General features: G+C 49.4%; 3 protein-coding genes across 4 annotated transcripts; all 3 read right to left on the bottom strand.

Annotated features, from left to right (window-relative positions):
- Positions 1-2,050: 2,050 nt before the first annotated feature.
- On the bottom strand, positions 2,051-17,380 carry fnbp1a (formin binding protein 1a). 2 transcript variants are annotated; one of them, XM_047048401.1, is made up of 17 exons: positions 17,175-17,380; positions 15,799-15,914; positions 13,720-13,776; positions 12,669-12,819; positions 11,362-11,424; positions 11,125-11,229; positions 9,573-9,701; positions 9,336-9,482; positions 7,907-8,098; positions 7,176-7,370; positions 6,631-6,645; positions 5,960-6,069; positions 5,607-5,739; positions 5,212-5,339; positions 4,814-4,950; positions 4,383-4,541; positions 2,051-2,444 (listed from the first exon to the last, which is right to left on the bottom strand). In XM_047048401.1, the coding sequence occupies exons 1-17, from the start codon at positions 17,247-17,249 to the stop codon at positions 2,437-2,439; spliced, it is 1,920 nt and encodes a 639-aa protein (XP_046904357.1). In that variant the 5' UTR covers positions 17,250-17,380; the 3' UTR covers positions 2,051-2,436. The 2 variants fall into 2 exon arrangements, with proteins under 2 accessions (XP_046904357.1, XP_046904358.1); XM_047048402.1 differs by lacking the exon at positions 2,051-2,444 and having other exon boundaries at positions 4,363-4,541; positions 12,669-12,816.
- Positions 17,381-17,599: 219 nt separating this feature from the next.
- Positions 17,600-22,700, bottom strand: LOC124486890 (serine/threonine kinase-like domain-containing protein STKLD1). Its single transcript, XM_047048769.1, has 14 exons — positions 22,641-22,700; positions 22,302-22,417; positions 21,967-22,082; positions 21,557-21,690; positions 21,188-21,318; positions 20,910-20,987; positions 20,690-20,806; positions 20,374-20,514; positions 19,990-20,121; positions 19,781-19,909; positions 18,399-18,527; positions 18,150-18,290; positions 17,879-17,958; positions 17,600-17,753 (listed from the first exon to the last, which is right to left on the bottom strand). The coding sequence occupies exons 1-14, from the start codon at positions 22,685-22,687 to the stop codon at positions 17,700-17,702; spliced, it is 1,545 nt and encodes a 514-aa protein (XP_046904725.1). The 5' UTR covers positions 22,688-22,700; the 3' UTR covers positions 17,600-17,699.
- LOC124486850 (serine/threonine kinase-like domain-containing protein STKLD1) lies at positions 22,572-23,766 on the bottom strand. Its single transcript, XM_047048716.1, has 5 exons — positions 23,696-23,766; positions 23,379-23,465; positions 23,217-23,261; positions 23,023-23,097; positions 22,572-22,908 (listed from the first exon to the last, which is right to left on the bottom strand). The coding sequence occupies exons 1-5, from the start codon at positions 23,708-23,710 to the stop codon at positions 22,708-22,710; spliced, it is 423 nt and encodes a 140-aa protein (XP_046904672.1). The 5' UTR covers positions 23,711-23,766; the 3' UTR covers positions 22,572-22,707.
- Positions 23,767-24,031: the final 265 nt, after the last annotated feature.

Genomic DNA, 24,031 nt, shown 5'->3' with positions numbered 1-24,031 from the left:
CAAGAAAGCCCATGCGTTGTCCATGAGGACTCAGTAGCATCACAGCAGCAGTATGGTCTACAGGGCAGATCTAACCCTGTCCCTAACCCTGGGTGATGGTGCTGCATCTGGTGTCATCAGCTCTGCATCACAGCTGCTGCTGGGCTCACTAACGACGGCTGCTCCAGGAGCTGCTGGCTGGCCAGGTGGGGAGCTGAGGTTGTGGTTCAAATGTGCAGAAGAAGAATAAACCGGAAGCTCATCTTCAGGGGAGTATATCTGTCACCTTAGAGAAGGCCATACTCGATACTGCTGGATGGTTGTGTTTGTTGTGTCACTGTTTCCTGTCACATGACCTGATGCCACACAGATGTTGTGTCTCTAGGGTCAGTTCTAGAACACACTGTGTGAGAAACTTTCAGAGAAAGCATGTTTGTATTGTGTAAGTAATGCGTGATGAAACATGATTCTTGTTTGCACAATGAAAGTTATTCACTTCGTGTTGAAATTTCACGCTAAAGGATTCCCATCGAACTTTCCTACTGCAGCATTTTCCCCCCCTCCCTCCCTCCCTCCCTCCCTCCCTCCCTCCCTCCCTCCCTCCCTCCCTCCCTCCCTCCCTCCCTCCCTCCCTCCCTCCCTCCCTCCCCTCCCTCCCTCCCTCCCTCCCTCCATCTCCAGGTTTGGTCATGACACACGCACACTTATTTTTCATCACTTCAATTTTTTCGTTTATTTTTAAAACTCCGACATTTTTTCGTTTTCAGATCAACCCCGCCCCCCACACACCTCCCCAGAAGAAGAACCCAACCTGACCAACATCAACCAGGCATCCTCTTCCCCAAAATAAATAAAAACAAGCATTATTTTACTATTTAAAAAAAGCAACAGAATTAAATAAACTAAGGGTTTCCTAGCTTGAGCATATGTATCACGTATCACACACCATAGTAATAGTAGAGTTACATGGTTACCACCCACAGTCAAGAGACAGACCTATCATTTACCTCAGATATTTACATCATACAGGAAGCAGTCTGAGGAATAGTACGCAGTGAATCCAAAGCACAACATTCTCACAGAATACAATGAGACTTTGAGTTCAGTAGTAATATGTTTTCTTTATCAATGGAGATAACAGGGTATTCTTCTCTGGTCACTATAAACGGCTGGACATCTCTTTTACTAAGCAGCTTCAAGAGTAGATCCACATTTCAACACAAATCTAACGTTGTTTACATGTTGAGAACACGTCGGTTTGTTCCTTGTCAGGAGGAGGAGGAGGAGGAGAGAGGAGGAGGAGGAGGAGGAGGAGGAGAGAGGAGGAGGAGGAGGAGGAGAGGAGGAGGAGGAGGAGGAGGAGGAGGAGGAGGAGGAAGAGGAGGAGGAGGAGGAGAGAGGAGGGCACATGCACCAACCAACCGAACAGAATAAGAGAAGTGTTAAAATCATAGAAAGCACAGTCAGGCGCCAGTACGGTAGAGAAACCAAAGACAGAAGATCACAGGTGATGAGTTACTGTAACGCAAGAGAGGTCAGGAGTGGACAAACCACCAGACAGACAGGTGATGGTGACACAGAGACACAGACAGACGGACAGACAGACAGCTTCAGGTGGAGGTAAGAGACAGGGCCTGCATGCACGCCCAAAAACATCACTGCCAACCCAACAGCAGCAACCACCACTACACCAAACAGAGAGAGAGAGAGAGAGAGAGAGAGAGAGAGAGAGAGAGAGAGAGAGAGAGAGAGAGAGAGAGAGAGAGAGAGAGAGAGAAGAGAGAGAGAGCAAGCTGTGAAACAATCACCAGGGTTACTGCCTTGATGGGTAGAGCCAGAGAGAGGAGTTGTCTGACGCTTACGGGCATGTTGCTAGGCAAAAGACCAGAGCAAACGAGTGAGGAGAAAGATCTGTGATCGACTGTTAGTGCTGGGTCAACACTTATCTGGCAACGTAGTCAAACTGGTGCTTGAACATGGACAAACATGTGCAATGACGGTTTCAAACCAAAACGGATATGTGAGCGACAACACATAGACATTATGCATGTCACTGGTGTTTGTAGTTTTTATAGAGATTGCCATGGTGGATTATAACAAAAGTGTGTGTGCGTGTGTGTGTGTGCGTGTGCGTGTTTAAAACTACCCTTGGACTGCAGAAGCCACCGAGGGAGTCTTGTACAGGACAACAACGAGGGAGCAGCCATCAAGACACACACACACACGACACACTACGGCAACACACACAACACAACACCTCGTCTCCAGTCAGAGAGGAGCACAGCACACTGGAGGAGGAGGGTGGCTAGAGATGGAGCTGGTCATTCTTGTGTGTGTGTGTGTGTGGGTGTGTGTGTGTGTGGTGAATTGGTCTGCCTTGCCCCCATCCTCTCTCTCTGGTCTGCCTGACTAGAGTTTACCCAGAAGGCTGTTCCCCTGTCTCCACCATGCCAGCAGCTAGGGATCTGTAACAAAACAAAACAAAACAAAACGGACAAAACAAATAAACAGACAAGACATCAGTCCAGACATGTTAGAGATGGGGTGTTAAGACAGGGAGAGTCTCCATGACATTCCATGACACTAACATCCTGGGGGGTCAAAGGTCACCGTGGCATACAAAGCAGACCTGCTTCCAAAACGTGGTTTGAAAAACCTTTCTATCTCCTCCTGCTTGGATTGGATTTGAGCACCAGAATTGGGGGAGGGAGGGAGGAGGGGGAGAGGAGGGGAGGAGGGGGAGAGGAGGGGAGGAGGAGGGGAGGAGGGGAGGAGGGGAGGAGGGGAGGAGGGGAGGAGGGGAGGAGGGGTGTAGGGGTTCATTCTTGGTAATGAGTTCAAATGTACCAGACAAGAACAATCAAGCACAGAGTTAAAACAAAGGATGCCTGTCTGACACAGAGCAGGGGTCAAAGGTTAAAGGGTGCGGCTATTGTCGGTCAACAGCCAATCAGAGAGTAGAAGTGTTCCAAAGGGAAATGTCGATGAGCTAGCCTGCTAACTTTTCAAAATAATAACCTAAATTCGAGGGAAATTATTATAGATTACTTGATATGATGACATGCTATTATGTGATTGTATGACATTAATATGTTTTTTTACCCAAGTTAGCCGTTTACTCTTGCTTCCTGCTTTGTGGGTCCCTAACAGCGTGTTCATGTTGTTATTAGCATATTACCCAGCATCCTCTTGGTCTCGGCCTGCTCTGGTTTCACTGACTAACCGTTAAAAACATGCAAAATAAACTGATATGGATAAATATATGGACAGATGAAAGGAAGGAAGATGGGGCAGTAATAGGGAGCTGGAGAGTGGGGGGGATTCGTTAGGGTGACATGAATAAAAAATCCCCTCCAGCACCCCCCTCCCCCCCCTCCCATCCCTCCCATCCCTCCCTCCCTCCCCACCATCCCTCCCCCCCCCCCCCCCCTGTAAACGTAGAGCGACACTGTGACATTCAGGAGACAGACTTCTGTCTTAAGGAGACGTCCAGGCACACCCACACACTGATCTGGTGCCCGGCTACACACTACGCCGCGGGCGGGCATGCAAGCTGCCTTGCAGTGACAGGGGTCCTCCTCAAGGGGGCATTGTTGAGCTGCACATGCAGGGTCCTATCTGGTGAGGAGCGTAGATATACAGCCTACTAGACATGCATCGCAGCGTCGGGGTATGGGTAGGTGTTAAGCCATGCAGATAATAAGAAGCTCCAGACAGGAAGTGATCAGGTATATAGCTTTTAGGTAGCAACACCAGACCGTGTACACACACACACACACACCAACTGTCACACACACAGAAAGACAGGGTCGTTATCATGAGGGCTGTTAGGTAAGACTATGTATAATATTGATATGAACAGGAGGTCTTTGCAAAACATAAAACACACACCCCATGATGGACACACACACATCGTGTTACACATACGATATTTACACTCAGATGACCCACACACACACCGTCTTACACAAGTAATACATACACTTGGATAATACAAACACACACACGCGCACACACTCCAAGGTGAGTAGTAAAGGGTGAGGGGGTGGAGTAACGTAAAAAGCACAGGTACGAAGGCAGACTGAGCCGTCCGTTGTCGGGAGAGATTCCTCTCACAGGTGATGAGACCTCCGAGACAGGTGATGTCATTCTCATGGATTCAGTTCAGCCACACCAAACTGTATCTGTAGTTCATATGTTTGGGATCTGTAGTTCATATGTCTGGTATTTGTAGTCCATATGTCTGGTAAATGTAGTCCATATGTCTGATAAATGTAGTCCATCGGTCAGTCCTGTGAGGTTCATATGTCTATGTTTAATGTAGTCCACATGACCGTGTCACATGTCCCTCTATGTAGGCCGTATGTCAGGTCTTATGAATGGTCATATGTAGGTCATAGCACCTTTGGCGTTGGTGTCAAAGAACACCTTGATGTAGGACGTGGGCACGTAGCCCTCCTCCTCCTCGTTGCGGCGCACGCGTGTCCAGCCGTCGCCCTTGTCGTCCTCGATCACGTACAGCAGCTCTCCCTCCACCATGGAGATGGTGCCCTCATTCTGACCTGAGCACACACACACGGGCGCAGGCACACACACACGGACACACACACACACGGAATACAAGCACACACACACGGATGCACACACACACACACGGAACACAAGCACAAACGAGTGAGCTAACATCCACATCTGTCATTTTATCCATACCCAACACCTGACACAGTACACAGGTACATCTAGACCCTCATGGCTGGGGGTGTGTATAAGGTATGACCTAAGGTCTGGGTAGGGTGGAGTGTGTGTGTGTGTGTGTGTGGGGGGGGGGGGCTACCTTCAAAAGGGTAGAGAGACTTGCAGGTGCCAATGGTCGGCAGGGGGTCTTCGTCATCAAAGTCGTCGTCGAACTCGGTGCTGCGGGACTTGAAGTGGCGCTCCGTGCTGTGGTCCTCCGTGTAGCTGCCATCAGGGCTGGCAGGTGGGTGGGAAGGTCAGAGGTCAGACACCACAGCTTCCTGTCACCTTCAGGGTCACCTTGCTGGGCTGATGCAAGGGTATGTCTCGCTACTGATATCTCTAGGCGGCCCACTGGGTCTCTCCAGGGGTAACAGTTGTAGCTTAGCTACAGCTAGGTACAGGTGTGCCGTGTACTACAGGTGTAGTATAGTATACTGGTGTGACTAGGTTGCCAGGTGTATTGCGTACTACAAGTAGGTATGGTAGTGTACTTACCTCTCTCTGTTGACAGGGGCGTGGTTGTTGGTGACAGGGGTGGTGGCCTGGGAGTCATACAGCCCACTCTGTCTCCTGTGAGGGTCCCCCTTCTCAGCCAGCCTGCTCTCCACCTCCGCCAGCCAGCCCTGGCCACGCAACACACACACCGCACCGCACACACACACCGCGCACACACGCACACACACATACACACAGGCTCTGCATGAGACACGCCCCCAGCTCTGCATGCAGCCAGGTTACAGTGCTCTCTAAAGCATGTGTCAAAAGGTGGACTGTCTTACACGTTATTTACAAATTATTCATTCCGCTTCCAGATCGAGGATCTAAATGGTGGTGCTGGAAAGTCCAGTCAGAGATGGATCACAATGCTGTGAGTGGGGAAGCCATGTTACCTCGTATTTGCGAGCGTCCAGCTGCAGCTTGTCGATGTTCTGGGTGACCTCCTCCAGACGGGAGTCGACGCTGCTGGGGTCGCCCATGTGAGGGTTCTTCATGTACACGTCCCGCATTTTGGTCAGCGCGTCCCTGTCAAACACAGACAGTTCAGCACCCGGTCGCCCTCCTGGGTTAGAACGTCCTCCTGTTCTCTCCCCATCTCTCCTCCTGTCCTCTCCTTTATTTCTCGCCTCCTCTGCTCTTGTTCTCGTTTTCTCTGATTCCTGCCATCATCCCCTCATATCACCTCCCCTCCTCCTCGCCTCTACTCTCTTCCCCCTCTCCTCTCCCCCTCTCCTCTCCTCCTCACCTCTGGTCCAGCTCCTTCTGGATGTCCTTGTTGAGGTCGTTAATCCTTGACTGCAGCTTCTTCCTCCTCTGCTCCGGAGGCAGGTGGCTGCAGTCCTCTGGTCCTGAACCCTGCAAAACACACACACACAGATGTACACACACCACACAGACACGCAATCATGTGAAGATAAAACACGGCAAAAAAAAAATCCTTTATTCATCTCACACTCAATGTCAACACGCACACACACGTGCAGGGAATGGCAGAACACACACACACACAAGCATGCCAGGGTGTCCATCCGAGATATCAGTCTCTGCCTTTTGTCCCATCCTGCCGACCCTCCTCTCAGGGCAGCGAGGAACAGTGGACAGCCACGTCAGCTCCGCCCAGGGGCCCCGTCCCTGCGCTCCCTACAAGTGCTCCCCACGTCCTGGTCAGGGACATGGGAAGGAGAGAGCCCTGCTCTGCATGGTTTTGTATCAGGGTTCTCTGGGGAACCCATACTAGCACGGGGAGAATATGTAAATTCCACGCAGGAAGGCCCGCGAGAAGGCCCACCAGACCAGCGACAGGCCCCGGGCGGGAATCAAACCCTGAACCTTCTTGCCGCGAGGCGGCAGTGCAACATGTATACTGATGTGTGATATGGACCATGAGGCCTGGTAGGAAGTGAGCAGACAACTTACCAGCTTCAGAGACAGCTGTCCATATCAGAGCAGACAAGGACAGGGTCAAGGAGAGAAAGAGACAGAGAGAGAGACAAAGAGAGACAGAGAGAGAGACACAGAGAGACACAGAGAGACCCAGAGAGATACAGAGAGAGAGAGACAGCAGAGAGAGACAGAGAGAGACAGAGAGAGACAGAGCGAGACAGAGAGAGACAAAGAGAGACAGAGAGAAACAGAGAGAGTGACAGAGAGACAGAGAGAGACAGAGAGAGACAAAGAGAGACAGAGAGAGACAGAGAGAGAGAGAGAGACAGAGAGAGACAGAGAGAGAACTGATATTAGAACGGTGCACGGATTATTAGCACATCCACAACATCCCCGAGCGCACACCCCTACTGTCCTTGACTGGACCAATCACAGCCCTCGTCTGGATATGTGAGAGCTTGCCCTTCAGTAGAGCCGCAAATACCTGACCTCTCTAGGCTAGCACCCTGCCCTCAAACCTCCCTGACCCACTTCCTGTCTTCTTCCTGTCTCTGCGTGACCACTTCCCCCCAACTTACCCCTCTCTTCAGGCTGCGTAGACATTGTCTCCTGTGCTTGGATCCAGAGGTCATGAACTCGTTGAGGCGGTGGGAGAGGGGGAGGGGCTCCCTGGCCTGTTGAGGGGAGGGAGGCCCGTTGGCCACGCCCCCTGGGGAGGGGGAGGTTGGAGGGGGGGGAGGGGGCTGCCGGGGCGAGGCTAGCAGAGACATGAGCTACGGGTGAGGGGCGCGGTGAGGAACAAAAACAACACACAAATAAAAATAATTAAAAAAACAGACGTGAATCCATCCGACGAGTCCAAGACGTAAACAAACAGACGGACAGGCAGACAGACAGACAGACAGACAGACAGACAGACAGACAGACAGACAGACAGACAGACAGACAGGCAGACAGACAGGCAGACAGACAGACAGACAGACAGACAGACAGACAGACAGACAGACAGACAGACAGGCAGACAGACAGACAAACAGGCAGGCAGGCAGACAGACAGACAGACAGACAGACAGACAAATAGACAGGCAGACATACAAACAGACAGATGGGGGAAACAGGGGGAGGGGCACAACAGAGAGATAGTCAGCAGCACGACAGACAGACAGCAGCAGACAGCGATTGCAGTACAGTATTACTGTAGGCAGGGGGTGTGTGGCTGTGGAACACTGGAGGGGTGGAGGGAGGGGTGGAGGGAGGGGTGGAGGGGTGGATCTTTCGCATCACATGAGGGGACCCTCCTCATCCTCACCTTGTTCCTCCTGATGAAGGGCCAGAGCTTCCCACGGCTGTTCCGGCGGCTCTGCTTGCCCCCCTCCCCCCGACTGTTGAGGTAGCTGGACTCTGAGACTGTCCTCCGCATGGCCACGCCATAGTCCTCCACCTCAACATCACCTGGGGGCTCAAACCCCGACTTGTAGGACTCCACCACCTGGCGCGTGTCCTGAAGAGGGGGGGGGGGGTACAGAAGGAGGGAGGAGTAATGAAGAAGCGGAGGGGGAGAAGGGGGGGTCACAGAGTTTAGATAATTTCCTGCTGCAGTAGCTGAGTTCATGTCGGCTATTAGTCACTACTGCCTTAATTTTGTTCCTTTTACTGCAATGAAGAAGTTTGTTCTTGTTGGGTTGGTTAGTTAGCATTAGGTTGCTCATGTATAATCCATCTGATATGAATATTCACTCAAAGCTATTTAGCTGGAGGGCAACAAACTGAAACTAAAAGCAAACTGCTGACGCTTCAGTAATTAGCACTTAAAAAGAGCCAGCAGTCGTGTCAGTGATGATGCATTATAGAACCCTGCCCTGGCGCGGGGTGATGACATCGCTGAGCAACCAGACCTAATCAAACCCTCAACGAACACATCCATCCATCCTCCCTCTCTGAGGAATATCTGAGCTTGACGTGAGAGGAGCATGTTTCCCTCCATCTGATTGTGTTTGACGGAGAATGAGCTCAGAGATCTGGGGAAGGGATCTGGATACCGTACCGTTAAGCCTTCTGAACGCAGAAGACATGACACTTTAACCCTTAACCTTGATGGTTGTTATACATATTTCATGGTCTCTGTAAGGCAGGGTCAATAAATGGATTCCACGTGGACTTCTCTTCAGTGTCATGATCATTAAGAGACGACCAACACGGCAGGAACGGTGGTGCATAAATAATTTCCAGAACAACACCTTTTCCTCGTTCAAAACCCTGACGACATCACCAGTATCTCCCCACAGCCCTGTCAGCTCAGCAGGGAGCCATCGCAGACAGGAAGTGATGTCTAACCTTTAGAACTCACATCTGTGGTAGTCTGGGGGCTACACTACCACAAACCCCTGCCTCTGTCGCAGCAACGAGTCGGCTGTAGAGGAAGAGGGAAGGCCATGAAGGAAGAAGCTTCGTCAGCTCTCTGGATCTCTTAATAATTTATCAGTACTTATAATGAGCGGATTAATACTGTTCCATTTTAAGAACGTTACGGATGAAGGCGGTCTCATTTTCTTCTTTAGGTGGTTCAGTAGGACGGAAATTAACTGTAAGGAAACTAACAGCACTTTAAATCTCTAACCGAACAAGCTAGCTGCTTCTTATTTATTTATAATTGAACTTGGTACGTTTAAATTTTAATGTTAGGTTGATGACTGGAGGTTGTAGTCGTGTAAAAAGTGTTCCCCTGTTTTTGCCCCCACCGTTTTGGGTTCGATGGACTCAGCAGCCTTGGTCATGCCGTCCAGACACTTGCTGACGATGGGCAGAACCTTCCGGTCCACCTCAGAGAAGGTCCTCATGGACTCTCCAACCCTCTCTATTCTCCTCTCCTCCATCTCCTGGATCCGCTGCAGCCCGGAACAGAAGGAGGGTTACAACACACACACGTTGTACACACATGTATACCCCCCACACAGACACACACACACACACAGTACCTGGAAGATGTGAGGTATGAGGGTGTAGTAGTGTTCATTCTGCTCCTTGTTGAACTTCTGCAAGTATGTCAGGTACTCATTCTTACTGTCCTCGGCCACCTGGTGCTTCAGCTGGGCTTGCTGCCTCGCCTGGACACACACACACACACACACAGACATACACAAACACACACATGCACGCAAACACAAAGACAGAAAAAAAATGCAGTGTTTCCTGGGTGGTCCTCATCATCATCATATTCATCATCATCGCTGTCTGATGTCTGCCCTCCCCCCCCCCATCATGGACACACACAGCACACATGAGGCACAGTAACACACACACAGTGCATGCATAGATAGAGCCCACCAGGGCGGAGTGGGCAGACTGACGTGGATGTTGACGAGGACACAGGTGAGACACGGTGGAACCTGTTGGTGCCCTCTAACACTGGAAACAGGCCTTTTAAAACACATTCAAGATTACGTCAATTAAACCGTTTTTCAGTTGACACGCTGGGGGAACCTTCTGAGAACACAGCCAGGTTCCTGTTGGAACTTTTTCCTGGAAGAGAACTTAGTTCTTGCGAGGTTCTTCACAGGGTTCTCCCATGTGGACAACTGAGGAACCGTTCCATAGAGGGTCTTATGAGGTTTACTGCAACTGAGCTAATATCAATTCTAATAAATCTTTTATAATCATACTATTTACTTTGTTTGTTTCTCTAAATCAATGAGAAAATGGATTTGTAGTATAGCACGCAATACAGAATCTGAAATGTGTCTTTAATTTACAGAACGTGCCAGCAAGAATATTCCATTGTCCAACTTTTATTTTGAAAGGGCGTTTCCTGGTGAGACAGGTGAGGGGCGGGACAGGTGAGTTGAATGGGAGGAGACTGGACATGTGGGTGGTCCTGACAGACACACCTTCGACTGAAACACCTACCTTGAGAGAGCAGCGCTTTAAGACATGATTGGGAAACAGAAACATTAGATTAGTAGTGTCGTCGTTCGTTATTCGTTAGGAATGGAGGACTGGGCTTGATTAACGGAACTTGAGGCAGAATGAATGCACGGGCGGAGACTGAGAACCAGGAGGATGAGGGATGGAAGTTGGGATTCTCAAGTCGAGTCTCCAGGGGGGTTTACGTGTGGAAGACCTGGTAGTCTTGTGACCTGGTCACTCACTGTGTAGTTCTGATAGAGGCACACACACACTGCTGCAGGCAGGAAGTGGAAGGCATGGCCTGAGCAGGACTAAGCATGTTTTAATAGTATAAAACTCACTCACACAGACGAACACACACCTACAGTGTATTCTGAGGTTTGCATGCGTTTTTGTCTGCTTGTGTGGGCGCATGGAGTGTGTGTACACATTATTTGATGTGTGCGTGCCTGAATGTGTGTGAACGTGTGTGTCTGTGTGTGTGTATGCTTGAACGTATGTGAACTTGCGTGTGTGGAAAATTGAGTGTGCGTGTGTCTGTGCTTGTGTGTGTGTCCGTGCTTGTGTGTGTGTGTGTGTAATTGCTTGTGTGTGTGTGCTTGCCTGTGTCCATCCGTCTCCTACCTTCTCCACATCGGCCTTGGTGACGTTGATGTCAGCGTCTATCTTGTCAAAGTACTGCTGGGCTCTGTCTGCCTCCTTGCAGTCCCGCTCGAAACGCCGCTTACTCTGCAACAACAGGACGACTCCATGACCTCGGAAACTCTCTTGAACGCAGACTTTTCAGACGTTTTGTTTTGCCATGTTTTCTTTTGGCTGTGGCTTCTGTGAACGTAGCGCGGCAGTGTGGCGAAGACTCACCGATTCTAGCTGCTTCCAGGAGTTCTCAATGTGCTGCTGGGCCCTTCGGCCGTCGTGGAAGTGCTGCGTTCAAGACATGAAGCGTCAGTTAATGTTGGTATGGATGGGTGATGTTTAAGACTGTTGCAGAATGATGCATGCTTTAGGAACTATTGAACACTGAAGTCACACAATCGCTATTGTGATGTGCTGATGTGCTGTACATTCTTGACTGGGTGCATGCTTTGTGTACATACACTCACACACTTGAGACAGGAATGCTGGGTAAAGGGTTGAGGACATAGTTAAACTGGTTTTGATCCAACCTCCTTTTCCTCAAAGACCAAACTATAAACACACATTCGAACAAAGACAGCGAGAGACACAAGAGAGCAGGGGGGAGAGAGAAAGAGAGAGAGAGAGAGGAGAGACAGGAGAGAGAGAGAGAGAGAGAGAGAGAGAGAGAGAGAGAGAGAGAGCTGTTGTAAACTCCCCTGCTTTTCTCACGAATAGTCACGCCCCTCCTCCTTCATATTCTGCCCCTCATATTACTTCCAGCCACCAGCTCCAGACAGAGGCCTGATCCACTTACCAGGACAATGACCCCAGTAGAGGCTGTGTGTGTGTGTGTGTGTGTGTGTGCGTGTGCGTGATTAAGTGCATTAATTCATGAGTGTGTGTGTGTTCGGTCAAAATGCTTGAGACTTGAATGTGTGAGTGGACCTGCTTATACGTTGAACGTGCATGCATGGGGGGGAGGTTAGGGGGCCAACCTGCCCCCTCCCCAGTGACCTGGATTAGTGACCCAGTTCCAGCTGGGAGTCGGAGCTACTAGGCTTCCCAGTGATCACATCTGAAACAGCCACAGGTCGGTTTATCCTGGTCAAGGCCTGCCCCAAACCAAGCCCTGGGACGCTGCCCAAGCCAGGGAAGGGGGAGAGAGGGGGTCAGGAATGGGGGAGGGGAAGGGGTGAGTGTGTGTGGAGCCGCACCAGAGATTTTAGTGGTTTGAGCGTTTGGCTGAAATCATCATAAGCTCTGCACCGACTGACTGCTCAACAGATGAGCCGGCGATAAGCATGATCAGGGGAGGGAAGCAGGCGGCACAGAAACAGTCACACCATACCATGCACACACTCACTCACACACACACACACACACACACACTCAACACAAATACAATCTTTTATGCAGAGTTGCTGCTGACAGAGCTGCCATCTTGTTAATGACAAAGTAGAACCATCGTACTTCAGAGGATCAGTGTTGTGGTACGGGCAGCCACACACACACACACACACACACACACACTCACACACACAGTCCTTTACCGATTTCCTCTCTGCCTTCAGCTCCTGGATGTAGCGCGTGAGCTCGCTGAGGATGTGTGTGCTCAGGTTCTCGGCGATGACCTCGTGTTGACCCGCGTAGTCGTTCAGCTCCCCCAGCGTCATCAGGAAGGCCCGGCAGGAGGTGTACCTGCTGGCGCGCACAGGTCACGTGACCAGGAAGCGTCGTTAAGGTAACGCACAACGATGTCGGCACACGGAGAGAATGGAGAGGGAGCTCTGTCTCACACTGACATCATAATGACATCATAATTACATTATAATGACATCAACAACACAGGTTTATGGAAAGAAGTACGGAGAGGAATGACCCTGTCTAGATCTGTGTGTGTGTTTGTGTGTGTGTACTCTGTTGATGTATTATGCCCTCTACAGAGTGGTGTGCCTGACTGGCAGATGGTCATCCTGGTTCTAATACGGCTCTGTCTGCTCTGGCACTTTGTCAACAGATTTTTGTTCCATTTCCTGTACGGACAGGAAGAGGTCATCCAGCCAGCGCTCTGACCAACCAGGGTGATGTTGACACATGTGACCACAACATCCTGATGAAAGCTTAAACCTCCTTTGGACGCTCTTGGCAACATTTTCAAGCACACATTCACGCACACGTGTATACTCACACAGGCGCACACACACACACAAAACATACGCACACATACAATAGTTAGTGTTTGAGTCATAGCCAATCCAGAGTGTTGGATCACTGCTACCGTGCAGCACTGCTATTTTTACCCGCAGGCAGCCAGTAACCAGGCAATATGGAGGGGAGATGGGTAGGCAGTGGAGGAGCTAGAACTGAGCAGAACAGCAGAACACAGTGGGCCTGTCTGCTGGAACAAGCGTTTTGACACTGTATAAGTACATGCGTGACATCAGCGCGCTGTAACACTGCAGAACTGTGACTTGCGTTTTAACGGTTTGGAATGATGACAGGGATCTTAAGCAGTTCTTATCTGGGATGACGAGGGGTGATGATGATGATGGTGGTGAGAATGTTGGAAGCACTGATATAGATCATGTTGCCTTCACTTACTTGTACTCTTCTTCCTCTCTGGAGTTTTTCTTGGGCTGGTACTTTTTGGACAGGTTCCTGCGAGGAATAGAGAACAATGTTAGTTATGTTTAAATAGACCAGTGGTTCTCAATCCTGGTTCTTGGGCCCCCTGCCCTACGTGTTCTAGATGTTTCCCTGCAACAGCACACCTGGTTCAAATGAACGGGTCGATCAAGCTCAGCAGAAGCGTGTTGGCGTGTTGGAGCAGAGAACCACTGGTATAGAGACGCTGGTAGGTTCAGTAGAACGTAGAACATTGTATGTATGAGAGAGAGGAATAGAGTAGTTCTGTAGACGGAGAGAGTGAGTGAGAGAGAGAGAGAGAGAGAGAGAGAGAGAGAGAGAGAGAGAGGGAGAGATATGCTGGTAACAAGAGTAAAAGCTTGTTGAATTAAATGTACTTGAACAGAGATGGAGAGGGAAGAAAGAGAAAAATATGAGTGTGTGTTTTGTTGTGGTCACTAGCAGTGGGACGGCTCTATGAAGGGCAGGATGTCACCAGCTGGATTATCTCTGTTTACCTCCTCCACATCTGGGACACAATGCTCTCCACATCTGGGACACAATGCTCTCCACATCTGGGACACAATGCTCTCCACATCTGGGACACAATGCTCTCCACATCTGGGACAAGGGTGCCTAACCAGTCCGACAACTAGGACACAGAATCAACTGAATACAGTGAATTTAAACACATCACAAAAAAATTGTTACTCAGAATATCTAGGTCCAGAATGGGCCAACTCCCAGAGCTTATCAGAACAGTTCACTCCCATTAGTTAATCCACCCCGTCCAGCCAAGCTACCACTGGCATACACCCCTACTGTACCAAATAACTGTCAGTCAGGATTCCCAGACCCAGCCAATACCTCCTCTACAGAATCTAACATCCACACAGCTAGCGTCTCAAGAATATAGCATCCAAGCAGCTGGCGTCTAGAAACCATCTTCCCCCCAGCCAGCCCCTGCAGAAGCTAAGCAGCCCCTTTTCAGCCTCAGCCTCAGACTCGGCCCCAGCCTCAGCCTCAGCTTCGGCCCCAGCCTGTGCTCACAGTCTGATTAGGTGTCGCTAGCAGCCGTCTTGTTGTGGTGTTGCTAGGCAGACTGCGACACTCACCCTCAGCCTCCTCCTGGTCACATGACCAGCATAGCCCCGCCCCTCCTCCACACACGCTGCTACTAACCATCCCACACACACCCGCGTGGACACACACACCCTCGCGTGGACACACACACACACACACACACACTGCAGGTCTGACAGTATTGACAACCACAATAATTTTAAACCAGTCTCTGGTCTGGTCAATACTGAAATCTAGTTTAATCTGAGTTTACGTATTAATATTGCACACGGTAGAGAGATAGTCTGTAATCATTGACCATTGGAGGGTACAGTGATGATACGGTGCAGATTAGGGGTGTGTTCGTGAAAGAGGAGGGAAGACTGACACACCGCCGATCCAAGCGCTCACTGGTGTGGTACACACAATCACCATCTTTCTCTGCACACACACACGCATACACTTATCCCCAACCACCCCAACACACACACACAATCTCAATCATACACAATCACACACCCAATTAAAAACGCATACACAAACACGCCGCAAATAACACACACACACACACTTCTTCTCACGTTTACACCAGGACCACTGGAGCAGCACTAATGCAGGTCAGGGGTGGGGATGAACTAGTAACTACGGCAACGAGCTGTCTACCATCTTAGACTTCCAGTTGAGGGGGGGGCGGTAGGCCTGCTAGACTGGAGGTCAGTCTCTCTGTCTGCCAAATGCATGCACAACAGTCTAGACCAGGGGTCTCCTACCCTGTTCCTGGAAAACTACCTGCCTTTAAGTTTTCACTCCAACGCACTAATCTAGAACACCTGATTCTAATAATGACCTGGTGGATCAGGTAACTCGTATTGAATCAGGTTAGTTCCAAGTGTGGTTGGAGCAGAAGCCCACAGGCAGGTAGCTGTCCAGGAACAGGGCTGAAGAGCCCCTGGCCGAGACACACTACAGGTGAAGAGAGCGATGAACACGTACCGGATCTGTTTGGCATAGCTGAGCTCGATCTCAGACCGCTCCTTCACAAACTTGCTGTAGCGTTCCACAAACTCAATGCCCCAGTGGGTGTGCTTCTCCAGGTTATCAAACTGGTCCTGGAGTGTCCGAAGGAAAGAAAGGGTGGAATTGAACCCAGAACCACACGTTATTTACACGTTGCTGACCAGAACAATAACAGAATCACGGTGATGTCATCTTGACTGGTGTTTAGATTCACAGACTGGTCAATCTTTTTGGTCATCCAGGAGTTTATAGACATGCTGTACATGACAAGATGCCTGACTGAGAATAGAAACTCCTTATTTTAACAGTGAACCTGGGTGCTTTAGACCAATTAGGTTTTTAAATCATCAGAATGATGTTCGTTACCGTAAAACCTCAAAATAACTAATAACTCACCAATCAGGCGTAGCCTACACCTCAAGGTACAAATCCATTGTTTTATAGGCTAATTTGCCTGGTATTCTATGAGCCATATCCAATTGTAAAAACTGAAATGAACCGGATTTCTCCGGGTGTATTTCTGCACCTCTGTAACCATTGTAAGGTGTGTTAGTGTATCTGGACGACTGCACTGCACTCTTAACGAGACAATTCAAGTGTAAATCGTGTAAGACTGCTAATTGGCTGCTGCTGATAACGGGTGTCTCATTCTGTCCTGGCGTTGGCCCCCTACCGGAGCGAAGCGCAGATATATCCTACCGTATAGGCTACTGTAGCCTACGTTAAGCAAACATGTTCAACCTGGCTGCACGCGCAGAGATATAAGCAGACAGGCTCGTTGTTTGACTACAACTCCGTATAAATAACAATGAATCTAGATAAAACTGTTAAAAATCATACTGTTCAAACATTATGATACATCGAAGCCAAGTCGACACGTATCGTTACGTTGTAGCAGATGATAGAACAGCGCTACTCGCTTACAGTGTGTGGCGGCAGCCCTATCATTTAATCTACGGGGGTTTATGTCTTTTTTATACTGCAACGATTGCAGTCACGACAGGCTAATCGCTGTTTATTATTGCATTGTTAATGCCCGTATTCTAGTGATAAAAAATATAATATTTCTGTCCGTTCGTGATCAATTGCAGCAGTAAGGAACACGATATCGGTCTGACGGTCTCTATGGCCGCCCCGGCTAACGGGCCGCTACCTTCGATAATAAAGGCTGCGTGCGCGCGCGTGGAGAAGCATGATGGCAGCAGTGTCGGTAAGCTGCTACCTTGTTGCTATGACCTGCTTCCTTGCGACCACAAATCAAAACACGACATCTTAAGACAGCGATGCCATATCTCCGTCGGGAGAAGAACCGTGCAGAAATCACACCGTCGTTATCCCGCGGCGGTACCTACCCACAGCTCCGTGCCCCAGCTCACGCTCATCGTTTCAGTGAAATTCCTTCCAAATGATCCGCTGTTTGTCTGCATGCGTCCAGTCCAAAAGCAAACCTAGCTCCAAGTGTTAATATATTCCACGCACCCCCCCTGTTAATTGTGCAGCCTTTTCACCGACGCATTCTGTCATAATAGACGTCGATGTCAGGGACGCTGTAGTACATGTGGAGCACCCGCTCACCGCCTAGCCCGATGACAGAACGCGGACGCGCGCCTCATCGTGGAATCCCTGCCTCTCTGTCTCGATGATCTCAAGCGCCAGATGGTGATGTATGGATATGATATGTGACTTAGTTAGTTCACCAGAACCATTTTAAATACGTTCCAGCGTAGGCTACTTCCTCTGTGTGTTAAATTGTTGCCATTAACAGAGAGACAGCCGTGGGAGTAAACTAGCAGTCTATCTTTAATGCCTATTGCTCAGCCTGTAAAACACAGAGAATGCAGGTGTGTGCTGTTGTCTGTGACAGTCATGGACGGTGGTCACTGTGAGTTTTTGAGCTTGCCCAGGGCCTGTCTGGCCAGCAGAACCATCTCCTGAAGGAACACACACACAGAGAACAGGTGTCACACAGAACATCTGACCACCTGACATGACAGGACTGAGACCACAAACAAGAAACTCCAGGAGAACATTGTGAGAACCATCACATCTGCCGTACCTCGTTTGCTTCAAACTGAAGCACGATCTCCTCCAGCTCCTCTGGGGTCTGGTCGGACACCATCTCAGAGACGACAGAGTCTAAACATAGCAGACAGCAGCAACACCATCTCAGAGACGACAGAGTCTAAACATGGCAGACAGCAGCAACACATCAGTTCTGAAGGAGCAGTTCAGTAACAGAGCCCTTATAATGCAATAATAGTTCAAGTCACCGAGGCCCTCTCAACACTGGTTCATACCGGAGGTTGTGTGTTTACCAGTCTACTAACCGTACTGGGCCATGGCTCTGAGGAGACCACACACGCCGCCTATGACCTCTGGGTTGTCATGGTGATGGAGCTTCACTTCCTTAATCAGGCCCAAGCCCCTCCCCCCATCAGGAGCCAATAGGAGCCTGAAGGCAGCCAGCTCTAAAAGAGAATGCAGAGTGGGAGGTCTAAAGATGTTCATATATACATAATTTTTTGTATTTAATTTGATCCGTGTGTGTTTGTGTAGGTGAGAGGGAGAGAGCGGACCTGAGGTGTTGAGCAGGTTGGTTAGAGCTTGGAGGATGAGCTTCACCATGGTGGTGTGTGTGTTGTGGCGAATCAGAGTGTGCATCAACAGCAAGACACTTTCTTCCACATCCTTTTCGTCCGACACACCTGTCGGTTTATCGAACAGCAAATTGGTACAAGACTATAGTTGTAGTTTTCTTTAAGGTTTAAAAAAAAAACGCTTTCATTAAAGGTGTTGAAGGCATTTTTCAGCACCTGGAGGCTGACATAGTTCCAGGCCAGAATTCCAGACAGTCAGCATCACTTTGTGTTCACACACACTTCACACACACACCTCACACACACACCTCACACACACACCTCAGACACACACCTCACACACACACATCACACCTCACACACACACACATCACACACACACCTCACACACACACCTCACACACACACATCACACCTCACACACACCTCACACACACACCTCACACACACACCTCACACACACCACACCCACACCTCACACACACCTCACACACACACCTCACACACACACATCACACCTCACACACACACATCACACACACACCTCACACACACACCTCACACACACACATCACACCTCACACACCCCTCACACACACACCTCACACACACACCTCACACACACCACACCCACACCTCACACACACCTCACACACACACCTCACACACACACATCACACCTCACACACACACATCACACACACACCTCACACACACACCTCACACACACACATCACACCTCACACACGCACCTCACACACACACCTCACACACACACCTCACACACACACCACACCCACACCTCACACACACACACCTCACACACCCACCTCACACACACACCTCACACACACACCTCACACACACACACCACTCCCACACCTCACACACACCTCACACACACACCTCACACACACCTCACACACACACCTCACACACCCACCTCGCACACACACCTCACACACACACCTCACACACACACCTCACACACACACACCACTCCCACACCTCACACACACCTCACACACACACCTCACACACACCTCACACACACACCTCACACACCCACCTCGCACACACACCTCACACACACACCTCACACACACACATCACACCCACACCTCACACACACCTCACACACACCCACCTCACACACATCACACCTCACACACACACCTCACACACACACCTCACACACACACACACACACCTCACACACACACCATACCCACACCTCACACACACACCTCACACACCCACCTCACACACACACCTCACACACACACCTCACACACACCTCACACACACACCTCACACCCACACCTCACACACACATCACACACCTCACACACACACCTCACCTTGCAGAGTGATGAAGCACAGGGCAGAACATACACACTCCATCACCTCGCTGTCCTGGGCGTGTGTGTCAGATGCCGCACACAGCCCCTCCACAGCCCCCGTTAAAGCAACACCGTCCACTCGCACTCCTGGAACGCATCGACACACTGCTCACACACACCTGGGTCACACACACACACGCGCAAATGCACACGCACATTTTTCTTACCCAGCCCCGTGAGGCTCCTGAGATATTTGCAGCAGGAAGTGATGACGTCACGCTCCCCTGGGAATGTTGTGATGGTTCTTACCACTTCCTTCATCCCTTTCGGACTCACCATCAACTCCACCACTGCCTGGTCTGATCTCATATACACACACACACACACATATGCACACGCACACACACACACAAACTTATTGAATATGGACAGGAAAGGGAAGGTTACTGCATGATGTGAACACATCAAACTAAATATACAAATGACACAAAACCATAACTGCTGATGTCTCTTGTTCAGGGTTGAGAACTGGCTTACTTACTCAAGTAAAAGTATTTTTATTGTAATATATAAAGAGGGTGATGAATATCCAGACTGAGGACTGTTCTGACCATGTGGTGCCAGGCAGCTGAGAAGCAGGAAGGCCCGAGCCAGCAGCTGTGTGTGTCTGGGGAAGTTCTGGATGGTTCTGCGGATCTCTCTCACCAGCGTTCTGGAACACAGGCTGGAGATGTCCCCTGACTCTGCCAGCACTGCCACACACACACACACACACACACACAGAGTAACCCCTCCCACACACACAGACACACGTATACACACAGACACACACATACACTCCTCCACCACACACACACATACAAGGCTGTGTTGTCGTGTAGTTACATCACATTGCCAGGTGTTGCTTGTGCCTGTTTGTCTACCTACATGCAGCAATCCTTCTCTGCAACACCTGACAGGCCTCCAGCTGAACAGCTGCACAGCACTGGTGTCTGTGCATCGCCATGGTGACCGCCTGTACCACATCACTGACCCTGTAAAGCACTACACCACTGCTGAGTCAATAACAAGACGACAAAACAACGCAGCTCTGTACAAAAGGTTGAGTTTGTGTTTGAGTGTGTGTGTGTGTGTTTAGCAGTCGTACTGTTGTTTTGGTCGGACAGAAGAAAGGCCAGAACAGAGAGCTGGACAGACTCTACTCTCCCGTATCTTTCCATGAACTCTGAAACACACAGAGAACACTCACGTTCATACGCTTCATCTCCTTTTACGCACAAACTGGTTTTCTGCTACATTCAGGGCTTCTCTTTGGTTTCTTGAGTGCTTGCCTCTCGAGTCCAAGCATAATCGTTCAAGGTTTTATAATTGATTTCTATCTGGCAAAACATGCGTATTGATGGGCATAATTGCATGAACAGTTACCCAACGAGTTGTCCAAGCCTTGGTGTAATGGCGGCTCATGGACACCAGATGGCACCATTCTCTCAATGGTGCGGATGGAGATCCCACAATGCACAAGGCAGCTCTTCACCAGACTCTCCTCCACTAACTCCCTGGAGAAGTGCATACTTCATCACTAGTACACACTTCATCACTAGTATACACTTCATCACTAGTACACACTTCATCACTAGTATACACAGGAGGGCACACAGAAATACACTCTACACTAAACGGCAGTTCCCATTCCAGTGATCGAGTGCACTCAGCATGGTAATTCGAGGAGAGCGTTTTTGCTAGGGAGGTGGTTCAGTGACGGTGTGTTAGCTCTCAGGTCAGGGAGCCACTCACCAGATGTTGGCCCTTTTGTTCGGATGACAGCGGAACATGTTAGTGAGGACCTGATTGAGACCGCTGTGTACGATGACCTTCAGCGGTGTCTGGTCCTGGTGCAGTCTCAGGAGCTGAGTCACAGACGAGTCCATCTGGAGAGAAACGACAACACAAGGGGGAATCATTATTCAACGTCTACGAGGTACAAGCCAGAGAAGATGGGTAGGGAGGTGCTAGGATATGGGTTTAAGAGCTAGGAGGTGCTAGGATATGGGTTTGGGAGCGAGGAAATGTTTGGATATGGGGTTAGGACCCAGTGTATTTCAGGCTATAGGGTTGGGAGCTAGGAGGTGCTAGGATATGGGTTTAAGAGCTGGTCGATTGAAGAATCTTTTCCATGTTATGATGAGACATCCAGCCATACGTACATCAAGCAGATGACAAGTGACCATGTCCAGCACAACACAGCCCAGAGACCAGATGTCAGACATCTCTGTCCACTGGTTCAGGGACAAACACTCAGGAGCCAGCCAGCGCTTCAAGTCTACAGATCACGACACAGATGGTTTTTGGACAGTGACAACATACAGGCTGACACAGGTGGAACGTGTTATGTACTGAAAGACCAAGCCAAAATGGTGATATTCAAAACACTTGGTACGATGTATACACTGAAACACAACATAGGTTGCAGTCAGATAAAAGGTCCAAACTGTAACCGGTTTATTTAATCTTTCTCCATTGTTACTGTAAACAGACTTACTCTTCTTCACTCTCTGTTTCACCCTGGCTCTGTCTCTGGTGATGGTGGCTGGTTCAAAGTCAAACAGGACGAACGTAGACTGACCACTCAACTGGATGTTGGATGGTTTTATACTCCTGAAACACACAGGAAGAACAGCGAGAATCGTATAAAGTTCCAACGTCTTGTTACCAGGGTGATTAGTCTGAAACGCGAGGTCTGTTTGAAAGTTTATTGCAGCTTTACAATCTCGATACGGTTTCAAGGGTGGGCAGCAGCTGACAGTGTACTGCCCAGGAGCTGCCCAGGAGTTCAGGACTGAGAAGGTGAATGAAGGAGAGGACACAGGACAAGGAGAACCTGTGAGCGATGTTGTCTTTGTGTAAGTAGGCCAACGCGTACGTCATCTGCCCCAGGAACGCCTTGATCATCTGGTCCAACAGTGAAGGAAAACAGGGCACATGAAAGAGTGTAGGTACGCCAGGTTGATCGCGTCACAGTGACGGGAACGTGTGTGTTTTACATGTCTGCGGATCTTCTTTTTGTTGTCTCTGTGTGTGGTGATGATGGCTTCCAAGGTAGTCCTGTAGGGACAATTCATCACCATAGACAGGAATACTGATGAGATCTGGGAGAAGCACACACACACACACCATGAATACAAACTCATGCCCCCTTCAATTCAGTACACACACACACACACATGAATACAATACACACACTAAGAGACACACACACTGACCGTCTGGTCCCAGGTGATGAACAGCTTCCTGTATCTGACAATGTTAGGGTGTTTGAAGTTCAGCATACACCGGGCCTGACACACGTGAACACACAAACATACGTATAAATACACACACACATGAACATACACACACACAATCATGTGATAAATGAACAGTATCAACAGAGTTCCAGTGAGGTCATGGCCCTGACCTCATCCAAGGCCTGATTGGCTCGTCCCTCATCCAGACACTCCACCTATCAGGAAGAGAACACACCTTTGTCATGGCAACCAGATACTGTTGTACATTTTCTACATGTTATATTTTCTACATTTTATATTTTAAACTCTTGCCCCAGAGGGCTCTACTGCACCTTCTTCAGAGTCAGCTCCACACCAGATATCCTGTCAGTCACCAACACTGCCGTCCCAAAACAACCAGGACTGAAAGCGTCCTGAACCTGCAAGACACACAGATAAACTGCAGACTGCTTGAAGCTATCAGCTGGGCTGTTGCACCGCGCAATCACGTCTGTGCTGTCCAGTGTTTGTTAACACCATTGATGTTCAGTTCAACGATAGGCAATTATCTTCCTAACTAAACTAAATTGACATGTTTACTAAACTTGTAGAAAGAAATGAGTCCATAGTTTTGATGTACAGTTGTATCACAATATGAATTGGCATTTACCATAAACTCGTCCATCTCATAGCATATGGTCAGTGGATCACCGAGCTGCGGAGTCGGTGTTGTGGTTTGAATCGCGCTTAGAAACCAAGTTGAAGTAGCGCTCATGAGTCTCAACAGCGCATGCTCGGTTTGGCGCTCATAAACGCTCAATCAATCCAGTGCAGCTTCTTATCTCAAAGACTACGACAATTTACAGAGCTCACAAAGAACAGTTAAACTGATTGAATTGCAATGTGATGTGAATCTGATGGACGAAGAGAGTTCGGATGGCCCAGCGTACCCCTAACAAAGTGTCTCCTGGTCTGATAATGTATCCCCTTATCATGTGTAAATAAA

The sequence above is a fragment of the Hypomesus transpacificus genome, chromosome 24, assembly GCF_021917145.1.
Source record: "Hypomesus transpacificus isolate Combined female chromosome 24, fHypTra1, whole genome shotgun sequence".
NCBI lineage: Eukaryota > Metazoa > Chordata > Actinopteri > Osmeriformes > Osmeridae > Hypomesus > Hypomesus transpacificus.
The sequence above is the reverse complement of the archived record's forward strand: the minus strand, read 5'-3'. Positions and strand labels throughout refer to the sequence as shown.